Source organism: Abrus precatorius, unplaced genomic scaffold, assembly GCF_003935025.1.
Source record: "Abrus precatorius isolate BTA unplaced genomic scaffold, Abrus_2018 Scaffold4, whole genome shotgun sequence".
Lineage (NCBI taxonomy): Eukaryota > Viridiplantae > Streptophyta > Magnoliopsida > Fabales > Fabaceae > Abrus > Abrus precatorius.
This window is the reverse complement of record NW_020874384.1, coordinates 2113132-2132122: the sequence shown is the minus strand read 5'-3', so window position 1 is coordinate 2132122 and position 18991 is coordinate 2113132. Positions and strand designations below refer to the sequence as shown.

The window sequence follows — 18991 nt, the reverse complement described above, 5'->3', positions numbered from 1 at the left end:
TAATGTACAAATACAAAAATTGTTTGATAAATTATTTAGCAGAAAAGAGTAAAATTATTTACTAAAATTTGATCTAGACTTTTATGAAATATTTAATGATAGATGAAACGAATTTAGAATCTTAACATCTTTTTTATGTTTTTCTAATTACTCTAAAATAAACATTACATAAATTTTATTAAATAATATTTTTTATAAATAAATACGCCGTGCAAAGCACTAGTTAATAACATAAACATGCCGCCACGAATCTAATAGCTGAGGCTGGCCATGAACACTTGACCTTCAAAACTTATCGTATTACTGCATGACCTCTTTGCGCAAAAATGTTGATGAATTTACAAGTTTGTTGACTAGTCATTCAGGCCTCACCAAGTATGATGCCCATATCTCATTGGCTGGAGGAGGAGGTTGAACCCAGTGCCCTGGTATCCGGCTGTTCAAAGTTGCAAGAAATAAAAAAACAAATAAGATAAATGCTTTATTTTCATTTTACCCACTAATTGATTACAAGGCATAACAAGATATTAGCATACTGATACACCTGAACTTAATAGTGGTGTCAAGGATGTTTTATAAGCAATAATTATCAAAATAAGTTCTAGTCATAACTACAGCACTGTCATGTGACGGATTAAATTGGTGTCCTAAAATATAGTGAGTGTATCATTAGTGTCAAAAAAGGTGGTGGTGACTTTAGCCACAGTCTTGATCTCTTGTGAATCTATTAAGACATAGACTTTGTTTTGGAATTAGTTTTTAGAGGAGAGAGGAGGAAAGGAAAGACTTATTTGATGATAACCCAAGTTTGAGAATTTTTAGATGAGAAGGGAAGGTTTTATAAATCCTCCAAAACCCTCTTAATTTCATGTTTTTAAGTTCACCCAATTTGAAAGATTTTTATCAACTCTCCCTCCTATTCCCTTCTCCTCTCTTTCTTTATCCTTAAAATCCTTTTCCTTCCCTCTTCCTCTAAATTTTCAAACAAAGCCTTAACCTCCAATGTCCTCTCTTTAAGTCAGTTTTGAAATGCAGTCTAAGATGTGCCTAAAGCATAAAAATATTCATTAAAAATAACATCGGTATGCCCTTAAAACGAGGGTTAATATTCATCAATGAGACATAACATTACATTGAACGTTTCAATCTATAGGTAAAATATCCTGTTGCTGTTACCCCATTTTTAAGTGTATACCCGACTAAGTAAGCAAAATAATTAAATATATGCAGAAAAACTTCAACGTTTTTAATTCTTACCTTCCTCCTGGTCTGATATAGGCATCCCATTCTCTTCTAACCTGCATGAGATTGTTCAGTAGCCTTAACAATCAAGAATTTATAAGCAATATGCCAGGGAATTAAATATAAGCCCGTAATTCAAAAAATTAGCATCCTTATGCGTTTGGACTCAATTCACCTGCAAACTCAGAAAAGTCCACTAACTATCTGCGTTCTAAAGAAACAGAAAGCAAAGTGTTGTTTTGCAAGAGATGTATAATTTAATAAATAACAGCTTTGAGTTTACCTCGATAAGTGTGCCCATATCATTGTTGCTTCCATGATAATAATGGTAGAACTCGATAGGTAAATTTGCCAAAGGATCATAGGCTCCTCCACAGCTCTGCCCTATTTTACTAAATTTCCTCTCTTCAGCTGCACTAGATCCTTCTTCAGTCACACTATGAACTATTTGCTCTTTGCTCTCCTTTACTTCACTATCATCATTGCTTCCTTTTGAAAGTTTCCCTTGATTTTGAATAGCTTTCCTAGATTCCTCAGCAGTTGCAATTGCATCTTTAGCAGCATCTGTTTCAACTGCAGCCAAAGCTTCACGCTCCTCTTCTTCCACTGCAGCCTGAACTCTCTCAAGAAACTTGTCATCCTCCTCTGGGAGAAAATGGCCTGCATAAATTGCAAAGAACCATAGAAACATGTTTACGTGAAACATGAAAAGAAATTAAATGTTGAATATTACAAACTCACGCATACACATAGTGTGAACATACTGAAAATTGTCCACGTAGAAGAACAACTAAAACCATTTTATCATGTTAAAAATGTATAGTTTCCAATTGATAATTAACAGATCTGTTAAATATATTTCTCAATGATACATTTATAAGGTGAATAGGTAGTATAGTATCAATCCTGGACGGCAGCATGAGCAACCAGTACCCAAAATGCTATGACAGGAAGTATATAGCAGGAATAAGGATGGCTGCTATAGCAAAACTATAGCTATAAGAGTGATTTTCTTATATATACCTTGTTTTTTCAACTTTTGTATCCTTATGGAGCGTAATTCTTGAAGCTTCTCAACTACCAGGAGCAGCTCGAGCTGTGATATAAAATGATGTAAGAGATCAGTCAATTAACACTCAATGAGAAAATGAGAGGGGAGTGAAGGAGGATAAAAATAAAATGTCATGATTCATATTGAGCGAATAGGCGTACAAACAGAGACAAAGACATGTGTACGGTTACTTTTTGATAGAGACTTTGTGACCAGAATCAAAAAGCAACAGACCCTTTGACAGACTCAACATGACAAAATAGAAAGCGAGAAGACAGAAGAACAAGGAATATCATTGTGAGGTGCAACATATAACATTGGAAAATAAAGGGAAAATTGACATCATTTAGATAGTTAATAAATCCAAGTGAAATGAAAGTCATAACATAGGCTATATTGTACAGAATGTTTGACCAAGTTCCTCAGACTTACCGGCAACCATAAACTAGAAACGGTTTGCCAGTTATTTGTCCAAAAAAAAGAAAGTTACCTCAGCCTCTAGTTTCTTTTTCTCTTCTTTAGCTTTAATCTTTGCAATTTCTTTCATCTTCAGTACCTGCAAATAGAAATGGCTCAGACATTACTACTAAGACTTACATGTCAAACTGATGTAATCACTAATATATCTGTAAGCAATTTGCCAAACAAAATGAATCAGTATTACTCTTTCCCATTTTTCCTAAAGAGGAAAGCAAAAAGAACATAGCGGAAAAAAAATTTAAAACAAGTCAGTAAAATGGGCACAGAAGGTAATTTGAAGCAATATGTGGATATTTGTTATTGGACATATCGTGAACTGAATGCCTTTCAATTAGTTCCACTTTTAATCTGCAATTGGAAGTATATAGGCATCATAAACAGTACAGTAACCAGGATGCACCATAATTATGTTAAGGGATGATTACAAAATCAATAATATTGAAGTATGAGAAGTTTAACATAATCAACTAATAGTTCATGCTTATTTATGCACCAATCCTTGCATTTTGTCGGAGACAGTGATCATATATCTTTTTGAAAACCTATTTTTAAATTAAACTTGAAAATCATATTGACATGATATTCCCTATAAATTGCAAAAAATTGAATACCTTCCTGTTAGCTATGTCCTTGGCAATCTCCCTGGCCATCCATTCATCAGCTTCTCGGTCAATTTGATGGAATTGCTCACGCTCCTACATTTTTCCAACAAAGAACCAACCAAGCAAATTTATAAGTTTCAAACAAAACTACACTGAAAGGCAAGGAAAATCTCTCACAAAAACAAACCAAAGCAAAACAACCTTCGCCAACATTTCAGCAACACGCTTCCTTTTTTTCTTCCTCCATAGTTTATTCCTCTTAGACTTGTGCACTTTATTTTCAAACCTAGCCACAGCAGATTTCTCCTCCCATGGACTCGCATCGTCCGCGACATATCGGAATGGCTCAAGCTGAGCTCTTAGCTTTGACATCAAAGAAGTTGCTGTTTCCACAGCCAATAATTCTTGGGTTTCTACATTAACCCTATTATCCTCTAAACATTTTTGAAAACCTTCTATATAGGGTTCATTTGAGCCATGTTTTACATCTTCTAAAGACTCTTTATCACTTTTTATCATCATCAACATCTCTAACTCCTTCTGCCTACGGAAACATAGCAGTTACACCAAGCTAATTAAACAATATCAAATAGCATGATAAAAAATTCAATGGATGCTTAAAAGCCATTAATTTCGGTGTAAAATTAGAATAACGTACATTGCCTTTGCAAGATTGAGAGTGTGCTGCAATTCTGTGAGACGATCACCGACATTTCTGCTATCCCAAAAGGAACTTGAATTTGGTGGTTCAGGTGGTAGTATTGGAATCCATGGAGGTGGTGGTGCAGATTGAAAAGGAACCGAATTCATTGGATTCAAATCCCGGGAGACGCAGAGTTGTAGACACAGTCCCGGAGAGTAGAACACACGCAGCAAACACAGTTGCAGTCGGAGAGCACAATTGAACGCAGTAAACGTTGAAGCTCCAAAGCAACAGACACACAAATTCGGATGAAACGCACACACAGTTGCAACGCGTGGAGAAAATCAGTGAACAGTGAACACTCTCGACCAGAGCACCGCGCATGGCATTCGGGGAGTTAGGGGTTCCACATTTTCTAATATATTATTAATTATTAAGTAAATTTTATTAAAAAATATATAAATAAATATTAAATTAAAATTTTCAAAAAAGTTATACAATTTTAACAAAAATTTATTTAATATTTTGAAGTCATCGCTAGCATTTTTCTTCAAAAACTTTATATCATCCATTTTTTTTTCTCTACTAGAGTTCCTTCTAATTTGCATCAGCTAGTTCAATCTAAATTTCTTAACCATGTTCATAAGTTTTTATATTTTATATATTTTTCAACATCTTTGTTTTCACAATTTTTTTTTTAAATTTTGTGATTCAAAAAATACATGTATAATTAGATTGCACTTCTCTAAGATTTTTTATATCATGCAAATCAATTTCTTAGATTTGTAGCTTTAAATATTAGTTTTTTATTAAATGTAAAATTTATTTTAATCTTTATTATAAAATAAATATTAAAATATGAAACATAATAATAATTTATCATGCTAAGCAATATATTGAAATTTATGATATAGATAAAATGATATTATTTTATGATTTTAAAAAATAATTTATTTTTATTGTTAAATTTTAAAATTATCATACTTATATATATATATATATATATATATATATATTCTTTTTAATGATTTTTTTGTACTTAATCTTAATTTTTAGAAGAATGTGTAATTCTTTTACTTTTTAAAAAGTATTTAACTAATGGAAAAGTATATATTGTTAATTGTAATAAAATAGAGTATTTTAGACTTTCTTGATATCGTTTTCACACATACTATAATCACAAACATTTATTATTAATACTCCTTAAATATTAAGCAATGCAATTGATGATAGTATTTAGATTGAAAAATAATTTAAAAAAATTAAAAATTAAAAAAATACAAGTTAATTTATATAAAAGCACAATTTTGTGATGAAAAAAGAAAGGAGATGGAAAGAGTGATCGATGGAGTGTCTAGTATTATATGTTTTAGACCATTCATGTAGAGTATAGAATCTAAAAAATAATTGTTTAGCCTCCAAAATGATATAATTTGTCTTTTAAAATATATATTTTATCAACAAAAAAATGACTTATTCATATAGAAATATATAATTTTTTGTTGTCATATTTAAATTTAAATTTAAAATTTAAAATTTAGTTTCAAAATTTATTTATTTCAATAACTTTTCTTTATAATTTGACATTTTTTAATGAAATTGTATTGTTATCGTTTCCTATAATAAAATTTAGAGAAATTTAACCAATTTAAAGGATAAAATAACAATTTTAATGAAAAAATTAATTTAAAATATCATAGATAAAATAATGAAACGACAATTCATTACATCTTTTTTCCCTATCATATTATCACTTTCTTAGTTTTCTCTCTTGCCCATTTGCATTTGGATTTGAAAACATATTGTCTTTTGGCATTGGACCAATTACATATGTAATTCGAAGAAAGGATCTTGAGTGTGCTATTGCAATAGAGCTACGAAGTATCATGGAGAGTGTGGTGGATGTGGTCACTGAATAAACAATTCTTCATTGGGTTTCAACACTAATTGGAAACAGCAAAATAAAATGTCTAATCTAATAACCACCTTAGCTTTCACCCTCTTATCCCTTTTCATTTCAGGGATTTTAATTTTTTAAGATTTGCAAACATAACAACACACTCACTTTCAATCTCTTTTATAATGGTGCCATCAATGTCGCCTTCAATAGTACAATACCGATTTATCTTGATAAGGGAATCCTTGATCAATTTAAGAATCCTCAATTAGTAATGCAAAGGTTTCAATGCCAAACACTTTGGTAAGTTTGCATTTCCCACTATTTGGTCACATGTAAATAAAGGAGGTTTTGATGTCTTTGTTAAATCAAAAGTCCAAAATAAGCTCAAAAAATAAGATGACATTAAGGAATAAGGAGACATACATGGACAAGAGAAAATGAAAGAAACCAAGAAAGCAAAGAAAGGAAGAATGATTCAGTATTCTGAAAAAAAAAAAAAAAACACAAAGTAGAGAAAGGAATAACTATTAAAAAGAAGAGGAAGGGATGTTAATTTTTATACCACAAGAAATCGCTAAGACTAAATAAATTGAATGTTTATTGCAAGTTATTGTATTAATTGTTGTTAATCCATTGCTATTATATCTCATAATAACACTTGTGTTAAATGAAAGGATTTGTGAGATTTATTAAAATTTTAATTTATTTTGGGAACACACTAATATATAACACTTGTAAAAATTAAGCACCAATATAAATTATTTGAACAATAAATTTTGTGCATTGAAGAAGATAGAAAGGAAATCATGGTGGTCTTAACCAATAATAAACAAACATGTAAGCACATTTTTTTAAAATTTGACATTTGTATAAATGTGGGTGATAGAGACCACATGATCTTAAAGCATATAGTAATTTCTTAGATGAATAAGAGTAAAAAAAAAAAAAACTTAAACTAGTATTTCAAAAAACATGTTCAAGTACATCATAGTGAAATAAAGGAGACGTGACATGCATGCAAAGGAAGCCACCCTTCTAATAAGTGCCACAACTAATATGTGTCAACCATGCTATGGTGCCCTTTGATATTACATAGTAATAACGTGTGTTATTTTGTTTATAGTCTTTGCCTAATTTTAAAACCAAACTCCCCCTTTCATGACAGATAAAGGGGACTTGTGTGTTGAAAAATTCATCCAAGAAAGAGTCATAAGACATTTATTTATTTACATATTAATTAATTTGATTAATATTTTATTTCAAAGTATTAAAATATTATGGTGTTATTTATTATCTGGTAAATGATATTTATATTGATTTAAATATAAAATATATTATATTCTATAACTTTAGACTAAAACGTTATACATAAAAATATAGAACTTTAGAATGGAAAAAGAAAAAAGAATCCCTCTCTCGATTTCCCGTAGCAGTGAGTGCGTTGCTCGCTTTCTCTCTCCGCCATCTTCCTTTGGCTCCTTTTTTTCTTTTTTTCTGAGTCTAACGTGTCTATCATCATCATTTTTCATGCTCAGTGGCTCTTTTTTTTTTCTCAAAAAAATAATTTTTTTTTTCAAAATTATTTTGGTGTTATGCGGTAATTGGCGGGAAGCAACTGTGAATTGAGATACCCATTAAGTGGGATTGGGGAATAACGTGGAAAGATTCAAACTTCGAATCTTTGGAAAGAAAAGGGGCATCGAATTCAATGGCTAACCCTTCTGGGAATCATCAAGAGCAAACAACCCATGTTGCGTCGTCGTTTAATGGGAATTTGGCACCCGATACTTCAGCCACCGCTCTCGCCATGAAGCACAACCCTGGTGTATCCCTCGATTGGACCCTAGAAGAACAAGCTATTCTTGAAGAAGGACTCTCTCTGTATGTTCTTTCAACATTTCTCTCTTATTTCATACTCGGTTTATTTGGTTTCCAGATTCTACAAATGATTTCAAAAGCCTATACAATGTGTTCGTTGTTATACTGATTACTTGTTAACATCTATTCCTTGATGAAGTGTGCGATTAGATGCACAATTTAATTAAACAATCATTCAATGAGTTTTATATATATATATATATATATATATATACACTAGAATAAGATGAAAATAGCTTATTTTGATAAGTTATAACAAGATGCTTATTGAAATAAGCCAAAAAGAGTTTATGGGAATCATGAGTTATTTTCATGAACTGTCTATAAGCTTCCCCGAAAGGGGTCTAGAAACATGTATTTGACTAGTTTTATTACTAGTCATTATTTTAATGAGATTTTTTTTTTCACTTGTAGGTTTGCGTCTGATACTAACCTCGTACGTTATGCAAAGATAGCACAAAATCTAGACAACAAGACAGTCCGTGATGTAGCCCTGAGAGTCAGGTGGATGAATGTAAGCTACATACCTGTTTATGCTGTCTTAAGTCATTGTGAATGCCTTAACCTGTTCTTTGGCTTAAATAAGATTCGTAGTGAAATTTGTTGTATTGGATAAGATACTTATTACTGTTTTTCTTTGATTATCTTTATTCTTGTCTTAAGTTTAAATAATCATCTTACCTTCCTGAACCAAAAGGATAGCTGATGAAGGTTCCACCATTGGAATGGTGCTTGTCACTTTGATTGCTTTTGAAAGTCATTATTTTCTCTGAGTCATGACATGTGATTTTCTGCAGAAAAAAGAAACTTGCAAGAGAAGGAAGGATGAACACAATTTGTCTAGGAAAAGTAAAGATAAAAAGGTATTTCTTTCATTTATTTGATATTAATAATATTACTAATATTAGCTGAATGAGTGATTTGTGTTTCACTCTTGTGCATACCAATGGAGATGCCTTTTAATATATTCCACTGTCCTATGCATGCCATCTGGTGTTAGACGTATTTATGTCGATGCTGTATCTCTTTCTATTTCTTTTCATGCTTGTTTATGCATTTACACTAGCAACCCTCTGAAAGCAAATCGTGAGCCTTTATAAGCAAGGATTATTTTGTAATATCATTAATAGGAACTCCTTGCCTATGTTATTTTTCTATTCAACAGAACATCTATATTGACTCCACATTATGATGTTATCTCCATTTTTTGTTGTATGGTCTTCTTTTTTTTATATAGTTGGAGAGATTATTGCCTATGAATTTCATTATTTCTCCATGGAACTGCATCCTGCTAGTTATTATTATTCTTTTATTTTCAAAGTAGACCAAGCATCATATATGTTGTGTTCTAACCAGGGAAAAAGCTAGCATGGGATTTTATTTTCTCATTTTTACTCTTTAAATAAGGAAAATTTCTAACATTTTGACTTAAAACAAATACAAAGAAAGGAAAAAATGTGACAAAAAGGAAGCAAACACCAAGCAACATATATTGGCATTTATGCAATACTATAAAGTTTAAACTCTAGGTTCTTTCTTTATCACATTCACTGGGGCTTAGATGTTTAGGAAATTCTACTTTTCCCAGGAAAAGGTTTCAGATCTGGCAGCAAGGTCATCCCACTTTGCTGCTCAACCCAGTGTTTCCCCGTATGCTCCGGCAGTGATGATGATGGACAACAATGATGGCATCCCTCACGAAGGTTGGTTATGTTTAATGTTATAAATTTTTTGATGTATGCATACATGATTTATCTTTGTTGACCTTTTCTTTCATCTGAGTGTCTCATGCATTTGCATATCCCTTTTGAATCTTGAAGCATCTCCTTTGAACTTTGCACTGTGTTTTTTGCAGCGATTGGAGGCCCTGCCGGTGAGCTATTGGAGCAAAATTCACAGGCCTTGAATCAAATCTCTACTAATCTTGCTGCTCTCCAGGTTTGTTAGTTGTTTGTGCATCAAGTAGACTTTTTTGTTCTCAATTTTCTCTGTTTTCTCATTTTCCTTCTAAGTCCCTTTTTATTGATTTTCATTAAGGTTAGTCTTGCTTATTATATATTATATAATTTTGGAGTTCAGAAATTCTTGTTTTTTTTTTCTTCTCCACTTTCATGTTTTTTAATGTCTAGGTGGAAAACATTCATATGTTCGATTCTTCATAAGCCTTCTTTGAGGTTTTGGTTTGACCAACAATTGGTAAAGGCTTATACAACTATGTTTATTAAGGTCTCTTCAATTATAACATATTTGAAAGTAACAGAGGTAACATTGAAGATGTGAACATTAAGTGTATTCTTAAGTTTTTTTTTTTTTTTAAGATTTTATATCAAAGCATATGTATTCTTATAGTGTCTATATGAATACAATTTAATAATTGAAGCAATCTTTTTATGCTTGTCTTACTTTTAAAGCCAAAAACACAAATTCAACTTTCAAATACCAGAGCAGGAACTATGGTTTTGATATCTGATTTGAGCAGAATTTGACATTTGTAAAGTTATGTTGGCATAGTTCATCAATGAATTTATTGATCTTTGTGAATTAATGGAATAAAGGGGAATTTAAGCATTCTATTTAAGTATTTATAACATAGGCAATCATCCTCTAGAAGACATCAATGCTTACATGTACTCTCTGAATTATTTTCCCTTTTATGCTTTTGTTGTTTGATATCACGTGCAAATTTTGTCATCAACCTAGCATCATTGTATCCTAAGATGTTGAAAAACTGATTACAATTGCTGGGGTATTTTATAGGGTATCTGATAGATGTAATTAGTTTAATTTTTAGAGTATCCTAAGATGTTGAAAAACTGATTACAATTGCTGGGGTATTTTATAGGGTATCTGATAGATGTAATTAGTTTAATTTTTAGAGTATCCTAAGATGTTGAAAAACTGATTACAATTGCTGGGGTATTTAATAGGGTATCTGATAGATGTAATTAGTTTAATTTTCTAAAACTGACTTTATGGTTTATATATCTATATCATTTGCATTATTAAGCAATTCTTGGTGGCTGTGATGCTAACCTGGAATTTTTGTTTCTTTGTTTTCAGTTTCAGAATAACATCAAACTTTTCAGTCAAACGAGAGACAACATCCTCAAAATTTTGAACGAGTAAGTTATAAATTGTTTCATGGTTGTTTAAAAATGTTACTCTGTTTACAAAGAAAGACATAGTGATCCAAGAATTTTATTTGTTTGTCTTTTTACATTGTGATCTACAATAGGAAATCTAAGGTGAAACATAACAGTTCAATAAATCCCCTTTTAAATCTCCTTCAAAAACTTAATTTATTTGAAGGCCCGTGAATTTTTTCTTTTATCACATCTCTGGCAATCTACACTTTTGTGGGCGTTGCAAAGCACTGCCCTTTGTCAAGTTGTGGAAGCATATGATCAAAATTCCAGCTTCTGACTGGGCTTCAAACTTCTGAAGCATTTTAACTGTTATGATTCCAGCAGAATTGCATTTTTTTTAAAGCAAACTTGTTTATAACGGCAACGTATTACCATAAACTAATAACTGAATTAAATTGAATGCTCTTGTTTTCCCCACTTTGGATCTAGTTTGGTGATGTTTTATGTCTAATGAATTTGTTAATGAAAAGCTTTATTTTTTTCTTTGTTAACTTTTTTGCAATTTGACTTTCTATCTTTTATTTTTCTCTGCAGCTTGAATGAGGTGCCAGAGGTAATGAGGCAAATGCCACCTCTTCCTTTTAAGATCAATGAAACGATATTGAGCTCCATACTTCCAAAAACAATTTACCAGATGCAATAACAAAGTTTGCTTCTCCCTCATCTATGTCTGCATTCAAAATGATCCAGCATTTGTGTTTGGACTAGAAGAAGAAAGAATGGAATAAGTTGACAACCATCCAGCCGTTCCTGCCCTTGTTCTCTTGTTGAGTTCTAACTTAACTGGAGTATAGGAATTAGTTGGTGTTATTATTACTGATAACAACAAATAGTATTTAATTATTTGTAAATTTTATTTCCCATATTATATTAAATGGTATATGTTGTTTCCTTGTTTATGTTCACCACTTTATGTGTACTTCGATTGTTTTGGGGTGTTGGCGTTGCTATGGCCTATGATTCTCCTGCTGTAAATTTCGGGTTAAATCTGAGGTTTTTCCATTTGGTAAACAGGCACTTTTGGTGTTTGTTATATCACACTGACATTGATTCCAAATTTGGCAATTAAAAGTGAGTTTGATATTGATAAATTTTTAGTATAAATGTTTTTACTCTCTGAACTAATTAAAATTTGTTTTAAATGACTCTTAAAATAATTATTATAAAAGTAATCAATTATAATTATGACAGTTTATAATTAGATGATAATATAATAATTTTTACACTGTTAGTGTATTTTAATGCTTGGTAATTTATAAAAGTATGAGCTTAATTTTGATATATCATTAATGTAATTTTTTATACAATGAAATCAATCAATTAGAAAGGTTCTTATTAAATATAATTTTTAAAATAATTATTATAAATGTTAATGACTACCAATGATTAGTGAATTTGTTTACTTTTTTGATGAATGAATAATATATTGGTATAAATATGTATTGTCTTGCATTCATTGTTTTTAAATTTTATATATTTTATAGTTATTCTTTTTGGATTTGTAACTGGAAAGTGTTTTATTCTTAATGAATAAAATTATATTTCATTGCTTATATTGAACATAAATTAGAGAAAAATAAAAATATACATTTATAAAAATATATGCAATTAAAATATTGAATTTTTTTATAGAAAAAAATAATATTGAATTGTTTTATAGCAAAAAAAATAAAAAATATTGAATTGTTTAATACCAAAAAAAAGTAGAATTGTTTATAAATTTTTATCATTTATTGATCTTATTCTTATATGTTTTAATGCAAAGGGCATTTAAATAATTTTTATTTTCATGTTTAACTTATAATATATTTGCATAAAAATAAATTATCTTCTGTTTTATATTTTTTATGTTTTTTTATAAAATTATAAAAAAATAACAATAAAAATTCATTAATTGTTAATGAAACATAATATATTTAATTCCAAATATTGTCCATAAATATGATCATATATATAGTTATTTTTTTCCTAAATTTGTAAAACAAATGGGAATTAAAAGTATATTAATTCTTAATAACCAAAAAGTATATTTTATTTCTCATATTATTTATAAATTAAAAATTAATAAAAATATACATTAATATATTATAATCTTTTATATCTCAATCTTATTCTTACAGGTTTAATGAAAAGTATTTCAATAATATATATATATATATATATATATATATATATATAGACACACAGACACATACTTAACTTATAATATATTTGAGTAGTTATTCATTATCTTCTATTTGACATTTTACTTTTTTTCTAAATTTATAAAAAATATCAATTAAAATTTCATTAATTAATAATTAAAAACAAAAATATTTTTTATTACAGATATTGTCCATAAATAGGATAAAAATAAATGTTTTTATCTTTAAGCTGTTTTATTTTTTCAAAAATTGTAAATTGTGAAACAAACGGGAATTAAAAGTGTATTGATTCTTAACAGCAAAATGTATGTATATTTGTTGCTCATATTAATTATAAATAGAAAATATATATTATATAAGAATGCATATTTAAATTTATTTCTATTTTTATCTTCTAATTCCAATTTTTATGTTTTAATAAAAGAAATATTTATAATGTTAACTTAATTTGTTCTTTTCATGCTAAATTAATTATATATAGAAAATAATAAAATATACATAAATATAGTTTAAGTAATATTTATTTTAATTTACTTATAATTTTTATCTTTTAATCTTATTCGTACATGTTTTACAAACATTTGAATAATATTGATTTAATTTACATTCTTAATTATCATTTATTTGAATAAACATTGTTTATAAACGGGAAAAATACGCACCTACTCATATAAGTAATTACAATTTTTACTATCTATAAATGATTTTATCCTGTAAGTGCAAGTGTTATTATGTTTCTAAATTTGTTAAACAAATATGAAATATGAATTAAAAGTGCATAAATTCTTACTAAATAATAAGAAATATATTTTATTAATTATATTTATCATAAGTGGAGAAAGGTAGAAATATACATTAAGATATTTGTATTTTTTTTTTTTACTATTTTAATTAATTTATAAATTTTGTTATCATTTATTCTTATCGTTACACTTTTAATGAAAAGATTTAATTCATTTTTTATGCTTGCTTAATATATTTGAACCACACATTATCTTATATTTGCACAAATATAATGTGGATTAAATAAAGATTGGAATTTAATATCGATGCTCAAACTTTTACATACTAGAATAGGATTTTACTCGCCTTAGGAAAAATCTTTATTTGGGGTTTCTTGTTTGGTAAATAATTTAGTGGTGTTAAATACTACCAACTTTTTTATGGTAAAACTTCTATCACCATGCATTTAAGGCAAACTTATATTTTTATGCTAACAATTAATATTACTAAAACTTCAGAGAAGCAAATATGATGCTGCAACATTTTGATTTGTCTTAATTGTTCTTTAAGGATGACAAAAGTTTTAAAGTAGTTTCAGTTATAGATGAAATTGACCAATAGCCTGTTTGTGTAAGAAAGAGAAACTTAGTTTACACAATTTTCAATGCAATTTTTGTGAAACCTCTGAAAATTTTAAATTCTATTGTAATTTGGAGTCTTACACAAACAAGCTATAATTTTGTTTTATGAAAAACACAAGAAAGATGGCATGTTAATTGTGAATTAGCATGAGTTTGCATGAGTTTTCTGTAAAAAAGTTAGAAGTTTAAAATGTGATGGTTCATCAAGAATGTATTCCATATATAAGATTGGAAGTTACATGTCATTTTTCATACATAAAGATGAAAGGATCTTGGATTTCCTGGGAAGAATTCTCATCTGTCAGCAAAAGTCATTAGAGAATATTGCATGTATGTATTTGGGTACTTCTGCAATTATACGATGATCATTTATTGTAAGTTTGTAACAAGCTCATTTTTGTGATTTATTATTAAAATGGTATTAACCATTATACCATGCAAAATCTCTAGCAATTTAGCAATGCAAATGCATTAAAATATATTAGGCCTTATTCATTGAACCATGCAATTTGTTAAATCTTTGATGTTTGCTTTAGCAGGTTAAAGATGATCCTTTCTAAAGGCATAGCATCAATTATTGTGATTATAGTATTAATTCCCCCAGAAATTGCTGCACAAGTAGTCTCCCCTGGTGGTACTGATGCAGGTAATATAAATACTTTCTTTAAATTAATGTGACAATCTTAATATATTATTACAGATTTTCTGCAATTGCCAAAAGATTACAAAGCTATGAACAATATGTGACGATTACAACATATGAACTAAAAAGCAGTTTTCTATGTTTGTTGTTCTAAGAAATTTTAGGGGCTCATTTGTTTAGGAAAATGTTTTTTATTTTTATTTTCATGTTCACTTTTTATTACAAAATTATTACCTTATTTTTATTTTATTTCATAGTTTTTAAGATTTGTTCATAAAACAGTAAAAATATATATACAAAAAATATTTCTACAAATATTTAAAAAATGAAATAGAATGAAAAAAAATGATAATTTTTGTAATTAAAGGTGAAAATAAAAATATTTTGAAAAATCAAACAAACCCCCTTGTTTTTGTGATTTTAGAAAAACCTATTTTTGTATTTGATGTTTAAAAGTATATTTTTTTTACCAAAACCGTGAAAGTCCTGTTTGATGTCATCAAAATAGGGTAACTTTTAAATTATTTATCAAGTTGGAACAAGTTGTATTTAGTAAATGCCAAGTATACAAGTATGATATCATAATATTTCAATAAAGAAGAAAAAAGATTGTATATGCCAATACAAATTTCACATTTTTTTAATATGCAAGTCTCATCACTTTTCTTGATAATAAACTTAAAAGTTACAATACTTGAGCAAAATTAAGCACAAATTGCTCTAGTTTGCTAAAGAAAATGCTGCCACAAGTTTTCCAGTATGATTTTGTATCTTGTCTAATATGTGTTCAAATTCCCCGCGGATTATTTGATGCAGATAATGTGTCAGAATTCACAAGACATAAGGAAAATACTATTAGAGTGGATCCTTTAGATAATTTCAAAAAATACAAAGGAGGATTTAGCATCACCAATAAGCATTATTGGAGTGTAAGTTTCTCTGCCTCTTCATGTCTATCTAGCTAAGTCCTAACATCCATGATATTGTTAACTTGTGCTTATTGTTTGTAGTCAGTTATCTTCACAGGAGTGTATGGATATGCAATAGGGGTGCTCTGGCTTTTGTGTGGATTGTTTTTGCTAACAATCAATTTTTGTTGCCAAAGTGATGGAGGAAGATGCATCAAGAAAATCATTTCTTGTAATATTAAGATTTGTGATCTTTCACCAATTCGTTTGGCTATATTGCTCATGGTATTAGCTATGTAAGTCTCCAAACCTTATGCTTAAATATATTATATCCTAATTATTGGTTCTCCATACGGTTGCAACATTAATAAACTGGTTTTGAAATATATAATGAAAATGCAAATGAAATTGATATTTGTTAAAGGCTTGCTCAAGGTTACTTGAAGTGTTAAATAAAAGTTATGTTAGGTTACTTATTACCGTAGAATATAGATGTCATTTTTAAACTTCAATACTTACATTATTTATTTATTTTTAATAAAATGTATGATTAATTAATTCAATTATTGAATATATTATATTATTTTTATTATTATATTTATTAAATTTTATATAATTTAAACATTTGTAAGTATGTTATTCTAAGTTTAATAAAATTGATATACTTAATGAAAACTTTCAAATTAATTGTTTGATTAGTTAATTTTTTATTTTATAAAAAATGATTAAATAGTATAAATATTGAAGTTTGACACCTGATATGTCAATTAATATATATATATATATTACTAAATTTTTAATGGACCCTAAGCATGAGCATTAAGCATGACATATGTCTAGAGCCGCCCATGCTTAATTACATACTGAGTGATAGATAATTGTATTTGGAATGTACATGCATGATCTCAAATTCTGTTGCTTTCCACTAATAGTGTTATGCATAATTCTTGATTTTATAGGGCTGCAAGTGGGTTAGTTCTTGTGGGGAGTTCAAAATTCCATTCTCATTTAAGCACTTCAGTTAATATTATAGTGAAGACATCCAATAATGCCTCACAAATCATACATAATGCAACACTAGTACTAGAAGAAATCCGACATGAATTGGTGGATTCCAATATTAGTGCGGAGGCTGCTGCAATTCTTAACTCAACAATTGAGAAATCTGATACTGCAGCTGAAAATATTGTAAAGAAAACTAGAAAGAATAGGCGCATTATTGACATGGCTTTCAAAGTAGTGTAAGACTTTTCTGTCTCATTTTCTTTTGAAAAAAAAAGTAGAATGAATAACAAATTAAATGGAAATGATTCAACATTTTTAATTTCAGGTTTATAATGACTATTGTGGTCATAAGCTTGAATTTGGTGGCAGTAACAGCTTTATCAGGTATGTATAACAGGTCAGTAATTTGGGTGCATAACATCTATGACTATGATTTCTATTTTCTACCTTCAAATTTGTGAAAGTGAAATTGTCTGCATGAAATAGGCATGATTCTCATAAAATGTTGGAATTTTCTGTTGAACAGTTTCTGGAGTACTGAGGTTTTGGAGGGTACTTTACCTGTAAGTAATCTAAAGTTGTATTTGCTTGAAGTTGACACCTATTGCTTTTAGAAATGAAGCTAATATTTTCATCCATGATTTTTTTTCCCCTCTTCTTTTCGCAGATTTGCTACAGTATGTTGGTTGATAACAGTGATTTGCTGGCTACTCTTTGGATTGTATTTCTTCTTAGAAAAGTAAAGCCAAGTTCTTTCTAATTTACTGATATCTTTATTTTCAAGAAGTATAATTTTTTTTCCAGCTTAAGTATGTTTAGTTGGAGTTTAATTACTAAAAAGACTTATCATATAATGCAGTTTTTCTAATGATACGTGCGCAGCACTTTACAACTTTGAAGAAAATCCCTACAACAACAGCCTAACCTCCATTCTCTCTTGTAATGAATTGCTCGCAGCAAAATCAATTCTATCTGAGGTTGGTCCAAGGATATCCAACATTGTCAATGAGGTAGCCTTTGCATATTAAACACAAATTCTTCATGTCATAAAGACTAAAATTTGGTCATATTCCTATTCATCAAACTGTATAATGTGTAAAGGACTCTCCAGTAGGTTGTTCTTTATGAATCAATGTTATCTCAGCTAAAAGCAAAGCACAGAAATTCTCAAATTTGTCAGAGTAAAAAGGAGTTTAATTTTCATATCTTATATATTACCATCCGAAAAGAATGTAATGACTTTTATTCTTTGGTTAATCTCCAGGTGAATTCAGGTATATCAAATCTGCCAGGGACTTTGTTTCAAAATCATGTTTATATATGCAATCCTTTCTCAGCACCACCTGAATATTTATATCAGCCAGAGAATTGCCCTCCTAATAGTACTCAAATAGGAGATATCCCAAACGTATGCAATAGATAAGGGAATTATTAAGCTATTGATGAATCCTATTTTTGCAGTCTAGATTTACTAACAATATCACTTCCATCTATAGGTATTGAAGCCTTATACTTGTTTTGATGACAATGTTGAAAAATGTGGCAGTGAAAATTTTATAAGTGGAAGTGAATATGAGGTGATTGAGTCATACACAAGAACAATTCAAAACCTACTAAGTATATATCCTAGTATGGAACAATTGGTAGGAAGCCAGTTGGTTAAAGATGCATTCTCTCAAGTGCTCAAACATTGTAAACCTTTGAAGAAATTTGCTCCAATGGCATGGGTAGGAATGGTGTTTCTTGCAGTGATCATGATGTTTTCTGTTGTGCTATGGACAATAAAGGCTTGTCATGAGCATAATGATAACCATACAGGAAATGGTTCTGTGCAGCTTCATTATACAGCAAGAGATGCCTAAGAATTGGGAGCAGTTCAAGAGATTGGCCACAAGTAATCAGAAACATTGAATCGTAGTCTATTTAGTGTAGAAGAACTTAGCAAATAGCAATCAACCTTGTATAGGAATGAGGTGCAGGCTTGT

General features: G+C 29.2%; 3 protein-coding genes across 4 annotated transcripts; 2 read left to right on the top strand and 1 right to left on the bottom strand.

Annotated features, from left to right (window-relative positions):
- Positions 1-253: 253 nt before the first annotated feature.
- LOC113865502 (U11/U12 small nuclear ribonucleoprotein 59 kDa protein) lies at positions 254-4422 on the bottom strand. 2 transcript variants are annotated; one of them, XM_027500100.1, is made up of 8 exons: positions 4034-4422; positions 3577-3919; positions 3385-3468; positions 2784-2849; positions 2266-2338; positions 1526-1902; positions 1258-1298; positions 254-436 (listed from the first exon to the last, which is right to left on the bottom strand). In XM_027500100.1, exons 1-8 carry the CDS (start codon positions 4183-4185, stop codon positions 358-360), a joined length of 1215 nt encoding a protein of 404 aa, XP_027355901.1. In that variant the 5' UTR covers positions 4186-4422; the 3' UTR covers positions 254-357. The 2 variants fall into 2 exon arrangements, with proteins under 2 accessions (XP_027355901.1, XP_027355902.1); XM_027500101.1 differs by having other exon boundaries at positions 3577-3915; positions 4034-4116.
- Positions 4423-7317: 2895 nt separating this feature from the next.
- LOC113865672 (myb-like protein Y) lies at positions 7318-11675 on the top strand. Its single transcript, XM_027500381.1, has 7 exons — positions 7318-7799; positions 8211-8310; positions 8594-8659; positions 9385-9499; positions 9652-9734; positions 10857-10918; positions 11477-11675. Exons 1-7 carry the CDS (start codon positions 7627-7629, stop codon positions 11583-11585), a joined length of 708 nt encoding a protein of 235 aa, XP_027356182.1. The 5' UTR covers positions 7318-7626; the 3' UTR covers positions 11586-11675.
- Positions 11676-11816: 141 nt separating this feature from the next.
- Positions 11817-18868, top strand: LOC113865154. Its single transcript, XM_027499538.1, has 10 exons — positions 11817-11935; positions 14990-15096; positions 15910-16022; positions 16104-16297; positions 16961-17237; positions 17332-17390; positions 17533-17569; positions 17674-17727; positions 18271-18414; positions 18503-18868. Exons 1-10 carry the CDS (start codon positions 11817-11819, stop codon positions 18866-18868), a joined length of 1470 nt encoding a protein of 489 aa, XP_027355339.1.
- The last annotated feature ends 123 nt before the right edge of the window (positions 18869-18991 follow it).

What these genes read in the sequence shown, in the direction of transcription:
- LOC113865502 (XM_027500100.1), bottom strand. Translation starts at nt 4,185, where the DNA reads ATGAATTCGGTTCCTTTTCAATCTGCACCACCACCTCCATGGATTCCA. An exon ending in TTGCTGAAATGTTGGCGAAG is followed by an intron (nt 3,469 to 3,576) that starts GTTGTTTTGCTT and finishes GGAAAAATGTAG; the next exon opens with GAGCGTGAGCAATTCCATCA. An exon ending in ATATGGGCACACTTATCGAG is followed by an intron (nt 1,299 to 1,525) that starts GTAAACTCAAAG and finishes AATCTCATGCAG; the next exon opens with GTTAGAAGAGAATGGGATGC.
- LOC113865672 (XM_027500381.1), top strand. Translation starts at nt 7,627, where the DNA reads ATGGCTAACCCTTCTGGGAATCATCAAGAGCAAACAACCCATGTTGCG. An exon ending in CTTGAAGAAGGACTCTCTCT is followed by an intron (nt 7,800 to 8,210) that starts GTATGTTCTTTC and finishes TTTCACTTGTAG; the next exon opens with GTTTGCGTCTGATACTAACC. An exon ending in CTAATCTTGCTGCTCTCCAG is followed by an intron (nt 9,735 to 10,856) that starts GTTTGTTAGTTG and finishes CTTTGTTTTCAG; the next exon opens with TTTCAGAATAACATCAAACT.
- LOC113865154 (XM_027499538.1), top strand. Translation starts at nt 11,817, where the DNA reads ATGGTATATGTTGTTTCCTTGTTTATGTTCACCACTTTATGTGTACTT. An exon ending in TTGCTCATGGTATTAGCTAT is followed by an intron (nt 16,298 to 16,960) that starts GTAAGTCTCCAA and finishes TTGATTTTATAG; the next exon opens with GGCTGCAAGTGGGTTAGTTC. An exon ending in TTTTGGAGGGTACTTTACCT is followed by an intron (nt 17,570 to 17,673) that starts GTAAGTAATCTA and finishes TTCTTTTCGCAG; the next exon opens with ATTTGCTACAGTATGTTGGT.